The sequence below is a fragment of the Danio rerio genome, chromosome 3 (genome assembly GCF_049306965.1).
Source record: "Danio rerio strain Tuebingen ecotype United States chromosome 3, GRCz12tu, whole genome shotgun sequence".
In the NCBI taxonomy this organism is placed as follows: Eukaryota; Metazoa; Chordata; class Actinopteri; order Cypriniformes; family Danionidae; genus Danio; species Danio rerio.
In genome coordinates, this window is record NC_133178.1 from 65767501 (window position 1) to 65777500 (window position 10000).

The window sequence follows — 10000 nt, forward strand, 5'->3', positions numbered from 1 at the left end:
ACTCATCCCTAATAACTGATTTAATTTATCTTTGTCATGATGACAGTAAATAATATTAGACTAGATATTCTTCAAGACACTTCTCTACAGCTTTAAAGTGACATTTAAATGCTTAACTAGGCTAATTAGGTTAACTCATAGATATATACACTAGATATCACATAGGGACCCTGAGCATGCGTCAATAGCGCTGCCACATTGGTACAGTGCTCCCAGGACAAATGTCATTCAAGCGCACTAGTCAAGACAGTGTAATGACGTGAAGATGCTGGACTTTAGCACTGTCTACGGGTGTAGTAACGAGCAAACAAAGAAAACAAAGCACAAAGGCAGAACATTTCATAGGTAAGATTAAGTTTTTTTCTGTTTTTGTATGTTCTGAACTTTTGTGCTAATCAGGTAACGTTATTGATGATAACAGTCACTTACTGCATTCACCATACGGCAAAGCAGCTCCAACTCGCACTAAACACTCGACTTATGCTAGTTTGGTTGAATAAAATCAGCAAACAATGCAAAAGAAATATGACAACGAGATGCTGCGCTGCCAGAAACTTGCATTATTGTCGGCTAACGTTAGTGAAAGAGTCGTTCGGGGGATTCATTCACAAACGAATCGCTCTCTCCGTCAGTATGAGAAGTGAAAGCAGGAGAGGAGCTGTGTTTCAGGACATGATTAGATCAAATTTAACAGAGAGGGTGAATAGTACATTTCTGTACACACAAACACAAGCTTTTTGTCAGGAATGCCCGTGCGGTCACTGATCCATCAATGTAGAAAAGTGATGTAAAATTATAATTTTCATAATTAGAAAAAAAAATTACATACATCCAGGAAAACTCCCGATCACAGATATATGTGTATATCTCTGGCTTTGGATGGCCACAGTCCTCCACTGTACCTTGGTCCCGCATTCATTTCAAAGGAGCGCTCCCCTGTACCAAGATGGCGGCGCTATTGACGCATTCCGTCCAAAAGACAACAATAGGCCAGGCGACATCTAATGTATACATCTATGAGGTTAACTAGGCAGAGTAGGGTAATTATGCAAGTTATTGTATAACGATGGTTTGTTCTGTAGACTATCGGGGAAAAAAAGAGCTAATAGAGGGGCTAATAATATTGAAAATGGTGTTTAAAAAATTAAAAACTGCTTTTACTCTAGCCTAAATAAAACAAATAAGACTTTCTCCAGAAGAAAAAATATTGTCAGATATACTGTGAAAATTTCCATACTCTGTTAAACATCATTTAGGAAATATTTAAGACAGAAAAATAATTTCAAAGGGGAGCTAATAATTCTGACTTCAACTGTACATAATGATGTACGATATTTTTTTGGTGGTAATATTTTAATAATGTGTGCATGGGACTTGGTGTGTTACAGCACCTTACTGCAATTTTAGTTTTCCTAAACAGGATGATAAAGTTAAGTCTGAGTCAGTTAAAAAGCTTTAATATTATTATTTTTTTTTTTTGGTAAAAACCCTTTTTTTTAATGGAAAAAATAGATTATTTTATGTAGCTTTCAGTTTGGATGAGCTCTTGCTTTAATGCTGAAATGAAAGCAGATATAGAGCTAGTGAAGCTAAATTTAGTGTGAGGCTTAGACACCGTGTCAAAGGTCAGAAGCTCGTTTTTAATGGCTGTGTGCAATCAAACCACCATTAAAATAAATCAGGCTTTCTGAAGTATTAATTATTTATCTCACTGGCTGTATGCACTGTGCTCAAACATGAGCAAATTTGCTTTTATGCTAAACTTAATCTAATGATAACTTTCTTTAAATTTTCGGCAAGAGCTTTATTTTTGATGGAGCTATATTCCTAATAAAAACAAGAATTGAATGTGTCTTACAGGTGCCATACAAAGAAAATCAACCAGGGCTCATTGTGGAAACGTTTCTGCAGACCGCGAAATACTTCCCGTGAGGTACGTATTCGAGCAGTTTTTGTTTTCGCGGATCCGTGAGAGGCCGCTGTGCATGCTTTTTCGTGTCTCGAACACCTCTCGGGAGAAGAGCCGCCAGAGGGCGCTGTGGAGCGACTGTCCGTCCGACTGACTGGCTGAACGACTGAACGATCGACTAGGCGGCCGGCCAATAGGCCGATCCAGCCGCCCTCCTCTTCCTCCTCCTTCCCTACACCCAAGCGACGATTTGCAAAAGCTGTCCAGAAAAAAAAAGCAAAAGCCCTTGTCCGATTTTGACCGCGTTTTCAGATCTCGCCGCGTTCTCACCCTTATTTTTTGGATTCTGTTTTTCATCTTACCTGATTTCTGGAACCGCTCTTCCCCGGAGCCGATCCCGGTCATCCCCGCGGCCGGCTCCTCCTCTTCCGGGCCTCCGCTCCGGCGACGTAACACTGCGAGCTAACTGGTTGCAGCAGGAAAGCCCTCCACACGGAGGCAAGCCGTCAGCCGGCGAGCACGAAGAGGAGGAGCGGCGTCACACCGCCCCGTAGCGTTCGCACAAAAAAAAAAAAAAAAAAAAAAAAAAAAACGTGGCCATACGTACCTCCGGCCACGTAAATCGTGGTCTCCAGAAACGTCCGCGGGGCTACGTTTCTAGAATGAGCTTGGGTTGAAGAAAATCCTAGGCATAGTGAAATAATAAGAGCTCAGTACATGGAAATTGCCATACCGTGAGCATCAAACCCCATTGTTTCCTCATTCTGAAGTAAATCTGAACAATACAGACTGTCATCAGACGTATGGCACCCAAAACACAACTGTTACCTTAACTCTAAGCTCATATTAAACTCACTATTCATGTGGGACACTTATTTTGAAAATGTGACAAGCAGGGAGACCAATAAAGCCATATATTATACAACTTAAAGACGGTCGGACCACGTATTTAAAGATTGTTTTTAGTACACAGTTCTCCAGCCATCTGTTTACAGCACATCAGGTAGCAAAATGCAGGATATACAGATTCTAAATGCACCATCTCAAAGCGGCATAAGGTCTGTTTAATACGATCTTTTGCTAGCTAAACGTGTATATTGTGGAATTTGCTGCGTATGTTTGTAATGAGGCAACAAACACATGTAAACTGCTATGTGAGTATGAGTGTTTAATGCACATTTATGCACAGTGTTGAGTCACTCAGCTCTTACTGGGATTTTTGCATAGTGAAAGTACCAAAATACACTTTATTAAACGTCATCTGTTTATGTAGGGTTGATATTAATTCCTGGCTGTGTTTTCATATATTTTAAATACTTCTCTGTTTGTCTTTTTTGTCTAATAGATTTATAATTTAGCCTATATTTCATCAACAACACAACTAAGGAGAGCATCAGTGCAGAGTTTGAATTAATATTCATGACCATTCCAAATACGGTCAATAAGGACCTTCTGATTTTAGGGGTATATTCTGTATTTATAAATGAACATGAGCAATGTTTCTGGAGAATTTTTGAACTTACCCAAACCACATACCTACTACGTAGATATTAAGAGAACAATTAAACTTAATGAATCAATTCATTCATTAATTCTCCTTCAACTTAGTCCTTTATTAATCAGGGGTCACCACAGTTATGTGGTGCAAAACTGTGCCTGCGGCCTCCCAGGAATAGAGTTTGAGACCTATGCACTATGGTCAATGTAGTTCATCAATTGTCATTTATCAGGGGTCGCAGTGAAATGAACCGCCAACTATTCCAGCATATGTTTCATGCAGAGGATGCCCTTCCTGCTGCAACACAGTACTGGGAAACACCCATACACACTCATTCACACACACACACACACACATACACTACGGTCAATTGAGTTCATCAATTGTTATTTATCAGGGGTCGCAGTGGAATGAACCGCCAACTATTCCAGCATATGTTTCATGCAGAGGAAGCCCTTCCAGCTGCAGCCCAGTACTGGGAAACACCCATACACACTCTCATTCGCACACACACTCATACTCTAGGGCCAATTGAGTTCATTAATTGTTATTTATCAGGGGTCGCAGTGGAATGAACCGCCAACTATTCCAGCATTTGTTTGATGCAGAGGACGCCCTTCCAGCTGCAACTCAGTACTGGGAAACACCCATACACACTCTCATTCACACACACACACACACTCATACACTACGGCCAATTGAGTTCATCAGTTCCCCTATAGCGCATGTGTTTGGACTGTGGGGGAAATCGGAGCACCCGGAGGAAACCCACACCAACATGGGGAGAACATGCAAACTCCACACAGAAACACCAACTGACCCAGTGGGACTCGGCGACCTTCTTGCTAAGCACGGAGCCCACATGCCGCCTTAATTAATCAATGCGTTACTTTAATAGGTGCATTTACGGTGAAATAGAGTACATAGCTTGACAAATCATCCTCTTCATGAACAATTAGAAGTTAGCAAGACAAATGTCCTCTGGAAAGGTCTCGTTCTCAGCGGTCAACAATCTTTTCACAGCTCCACATCTTTCTCTGTTGTGTGAAGCGGATTTGTGAGATTTTAGATGCGACGCTAATGAAGAACAATCAGCAGAGGAACATGCGTCGCGAAAGTCTCCCACTTGGTGAACCAACGCGAGTTTGCCTCGTTCCTATGACAACAACAAGTGTAGACGTGCTTGCAGAAGCGACCGCAGACTGACAAAGATAAGATCTGGCAACATATACAGTTGAAGAACTATTAGCCCTCCTGAATTATCAACCACCTGTCATCTTCCCACGACTTCTGTTCAACGGAGAGCAGATTTTTCTTCAACAAACTGCTTATCATAGTAGTTTTAATAACTGATTAATAATATTGACCTTAATAATGTTGAGGAGATTGAGGCACACTCTGACAGGCACGGGGAAATGGTGGGCGGGGATTAAAGCATTAAAGGCACAGGCCACAAAAACAGCTCCAATGTGTTGGGAGCAATATTGAGAAAGCTTTACTGAGTAATCTGAGGGGTGTTTAGAGCTGAAACTTTACAGACACATTCTGGAGACACAAAAGACTGATCTTAAATCTTGAAGACGGGGGAAAAAAGGTGCCATTTAATAATACAATAACAATATTTCAATTTAACTATAAAGATAATGAGTGTACTCTCTTTTTTAAGTAGCACTTTTTAGTCATCATGCGTCACTCTGGGCCAATCATGACCCTCAGAGGAGTGTGTTAATCAGAAAAAGACTGAACACACACTCTTTCCAACAACACATCTGCATGAGTTATTGATCCTCTGTGCTCAGAATGAGCCGTGTCCTGCGGGACGTGTTCGGTCCGCTATTTCGGGGAGTGTGTTTGGGTCTCTGGTCATGTCCGTGCTTATTCTTGCTAAAGCGAGAGACTGTTTTCTCAGCGCGAGCGAATTGAAGAGCTCCGGTGGACTGCACTGACCCCGACTGAGACTCGATCTCAATGTACTCCAAAATAAACCAGATATATTAACAGATGTACAGTTAAGGTCAGAATTATTAGCCCCCCTGTATATTTCCCACCCCCAATTTCTGTTTAGCGGAGGGAAGATTTTTCTCAACACATTATCAAACATAATAGTTTTACTAGCTCATCATCTGATTTCTTTTCTCTTTGCCATGATGACAGTAAATAATATTAGACTAGATCTTCTTTAAGACCCTAGTATTCAGCTTAAAGTGACGTTTAACTTCAACTATATGTCAACATATTTAAAATCACATTAAAAGGATAGTTCACCCAAAAACCACTCTTGTTTCAAACCTTTATGAGGTACTTTCTTCTGCTGAACACCAAAGAAGGTATTTTGAAGAATGCCGGAAAACTGTAACCCTTGACTTCCATAGTATTTGTTTTTCCTACTGTGGAAGGCCATCGTTACACGTTTTTAGCTTTCTTCAAAATATTAAATTTTAGAAGCTAGTTTCGAACAGCAGAGGAGCACTCTAGGGTAGATTTCATAGCAGACAGCGCTCTAGGCTAGTTTTGAAAAGAAGATGGAGCTCTTGGCTGGTTTTGAGCAGCAGACAACGCTCTAGGCTAGATTTAAACAGCAGAGGGGCACCCTAGGGTAGTTTTGAACAGCATACAGCGCTCTAGGCTAGTTTTGAAAAACAACTGGCGGTCTAGGCTACTTCTGAACTGCAGTTGATGCTCTAGGCTAGTTTTGAACAGCAGACGACACTCTAGGTCTGCAGTTGGCGCTCTAGGCTAGTTTTGAACAGCAGAGAGGCACTCTAGGGTAGCTTTGAACAGCAGACGGCACTCTCGGTTAGTTTTCAAAAGCAACTGGCGGTCTAGGCTAGTTTCGAAAAGCAGACGACGCTCAAGGCTAGATTTGAACAGCAGAGGGGCACTCTAGGGTAGATTTAATAGCAGATGGCGCTCTAGGCTATTTTTGAACAGCTGAGGGGCACTCTAGGGTAGCTTTGAACAGCAACTGGCGGTCTAGGCTAGTTTTGAACTGCAGTTGACACTCTAGGCTAGTTTTGAACAGCAGACGACGCTCTAGGCTAGATTTGAACAGCAGAGGGGCACTCTAGGGTAGATTTAATAGCAGATGGCGCTCTAGGCTATTTTTGAACAGCAGAGGGGCACTCTAGGGTAGCTTTGAACAGCAACTGGCGGTCTAGGCTAGTTTTGAACTGCAGTTGACACTCTAGGCTAGTTTCGAAAAGCAGACGACGCTCAAGGCTAGATTTGAACAGCAGAGGGGCACTCTAGGGTAGATTTAATAGCAGATGGCGCTCTAGGCTATTTTTGAACAGCTGAGGGGCACTCTAGGGTAGCTTTGAACAGCAACTGGCGGTCTAGGCTAGTTTTGAACTGCAGTTGACACTCTAGGCTAGTTTTGAACAGCAGACGACGCTCTAGGCTAGATTTGAACAGCAGAGGGGCACTCTAGGGTAGATTTAATAGCAGATGGCGCTCTAGGCTATTTTTGAACAGCAGAGGGGCACTCTAGGGTAGCTTTGAAAAGCAACTGGCGGTCTAGGCTAGTTTTGAACTGCAGTTGACACTCTAGGCTAGTTTTGAACAGCAGACAACGCTCTAGGCTAGATTTGAACAGCAGAGGGGCACTCTAGGGTAGATTTAATAGTAGACGGCGCTCTAGGTTAGTTTTGAAAAGCAACTGGCAGTCTAGGCTAGTTTTGAACTGCAGTTGACCCTCTAGGCTAGTTTTGAACAGCAGATGGTGCTCTAGGCTACTTTTGAACAGCAGACGGCGCTCTAGGCTAGTTTTTAAAAAAGCAACTGGCGGTCTAGGCTAGTTTTGAACTGCAGTTGAAACTCTAGTCTAGTTTTGAACAGCAGATGGTGCTCTTGGCTAGTTTTGAAAAGCAACCGGTGCTCTAGCCTAGTTTTGAACATTAGTTGCCTCTCTGGGTTGGTTTTATTAGTAGATGGAGCTCTAGGATAGTTTAAAACAGCAGATGGTGCTATAGTTTGGTTTTGAACAGTAGACAGCGCTCTGGGCTGGTTTTGAGCAGCAGATGGCGCTCTAGGGTAGATTTAACAGCAGACAACGCTCTAGACTAGTTTTAAACAGCAGATGGAGCTCTTGGCTGGTTTTGAACAGCATATGGCGCTCTAGGCTAGATTTAACAGCAGACGGTGCTCTAGGCTACATTTAACAGTGGACGGTGCTCTAGGCTAGTTTTGAACAGCAGATGTCGCTCTAGGCTAGATTTAACAGCAGACGGTGTGCTCTAGGCTAGTTTTGAACATCAGATGATGCTCAAGGCAAGTTTCAAACAGCAGATTCCGCTGTAGGGTTTTTGGAGCTGATAATGCTCTAGGCTAGTTTTTAACAACAGACTGCAATTGAAAACTAGTCAATATTAATGTCTGCTGTTCAAAACTATCGTAGAGTTCCATCTAATCATAAAAAAAGTTCAGAATCGATTAAAAAAAACAGCAATGCACTTTGAAGATCTCAGAATCAATTCATTTAATAATGCTGATAATAAAAAGCACGTGCTGTGATTATTTATATTGCCCAACATATATGTGTGTTCATATATGTGTGTTCAACACAGTACCTTTATTTAAATTGCACAAAAGTTATTAAAGTTTTTAAATAATGCAATATTCTCATCACAATATTTGCACCCCATGTTTTCAAAACAACCATTTCATAATCAATAATAAAACAAATGCTTCAGTAACAGGGGAAACCGCTGTAGCTCTTTTACATACTAAATACGATGCTTCTACCTTCATAGTGCTTCCATTTACAATAACAATATGCAAACTCGGCTGGGAAAACACACATGTTGAGAGCCAGCATGGCTTAACGTGTATTTGATAACAATGTCTACTCACTTGTTGAGATAAATGCGTTTCTCTGTGAACTGTCCAGAGCCGTAGTTTGGGTCATCGTAGGGTTCGTTCTGCACCACCTCCACACCCTCTCCTCTCTCGCTCTGCTCATGACTGTGTTTGCTGATCATGTACAGCTGACCAATCCTGTACTGGAGACACGCAGACACCAAAACAAACCATATTCAGCACATAAATCATGACATACAGTGCTCACCAGAAATAAATACTTTGCTTGTTTTAAGGAAAAACTTAATTTTGACTGACTACTTCGGGAAAACAAGACAATATTGCTTACTTCTCTAGAAAAGGCTTCTTGATTGACGAGTTTTTCAATATTCGGACTAGAACCAAGACAGAAACAGTCACACCCTGCCCCTCTCAGGACGCAGTCTCATAAGTTTTGGAGAGTTTGACAGCTGCTTATCTGCATGGACAGAACAGGCCTCGAGGCATTTGTTCTGCTCTCTGCATCTACAGCCACACTGGAGACACGCAAAGATCTCTATCCAGCCAGTCATACATGCGGAGTATGAGCATCGCCCGACAGCTTGTGCGGATATATTTATATGTGGATAAGACATGACGCGCTTCTTATTTTAAAGCCTTCAGGCAGGACAGACACTGACTGTGTGTGTGTGTGTGTGTGTGTGTGCTAGACTAATATCTGTGGCATCTTTAGCCAAGACGAACATCTTGGTAGTCAAAGTGAAGATGCTGCACAATAGGTAGCACTTTATTTTGAAGGTCCATTTGAGTATTAGTAGACTAATATCTGTTGATACTGCTCGTTCAACAGACATTTAACTATGGAACAAAATCAATGCCAAAAGTATTGAAATAAAAAGCTTGACGAATAGCACAAGCTGAAAATATAACACATTGAATTAACAAACACTTGCATTTTAATGACTTGAATTGTCAGGGGTTGTATTAGGGATGTCCCGATGCGATATTGATATCGGAAATTCGTCTGATATCAGTCCAAAAAACTACATCGGACTGCGTTAAAAATCTCCGATATAAGAAGTCCGATTCGCTCTTAACTCCGCCCCATTCACACAGGACTTCAGCGTCTGAAGTTGGGGCTGAAGCGATCGTCATAGAAGCGTCAGCCAATGAAATTAAGTCAGCAATATATATTATTATAAAATTAATAAGGTTTGGGAACATTGATACAGCCATAATCTTCTTATGATACAAACACAGATGAAATAATTCTGATCATGTAAATGTTTGTACTAACCATACTGCACATTTTTATTAACTTAACAATAACTTATAACAATCACTCCTTATTTCTGCTGCCCAGTGTGTAAAGTATTTTGCACTTTAAAAATGTATTTTTGTTTATTTAATTAGGATATTTTTCAGTGTCTTAATATTTATTCTTTAATTATTTTATATATTCTTATATAAAAGGTTCACATTTATGCAACTAATATTTAATAAATTGGTTGTTTTTTTCCATACTGTTGCTGACTTTTGTTCTCAGTTTGATCTAGCCTTTCATACATTCGACTTAACGAAATAGGTAAAAGTAAAAGTATCGGTTCGTACTGAAAGCTGCAAAATCAGTATCGTATCGGAAGTTAAAGTGTTTTATCAGGACATTCCTAGTTTGTATTTTTAGGACCTGTAACTTACCGATTCCTTATTCTTTATTTCAAACACACTAGCATAACAGCGCCATTGTGGTCCAATGGTCAGCACGTTGCATTGCCGAGATCGAACCCCACCTGAGT

At 41.0% G+C, this 10000-nt stretch overlaps 1 protein-coding gene across 1 annotated transcript in view; it reads right to left on the reverse strand.

Annotated features, from left to right (window-relative positions):
* pitpnc1a (phosphatidylinositol transfer protein cytoplasmic 1a) overlaps positions 1-10000 on the reverse strand; it is a 141297-nt gene that overhangs the window by 49790 nt on the left and 81507 nt on the right. The window contains exon 2 of the mRNA XM_073945284.1: positions 8259-8407. Within this exon, the coding sequence (XP_073801385.1) occupies positions 8259-8407 (149 nt within the window). The remainder of the gene's footprint in view (positions 1-8258; positions 8408-10000) is intronic.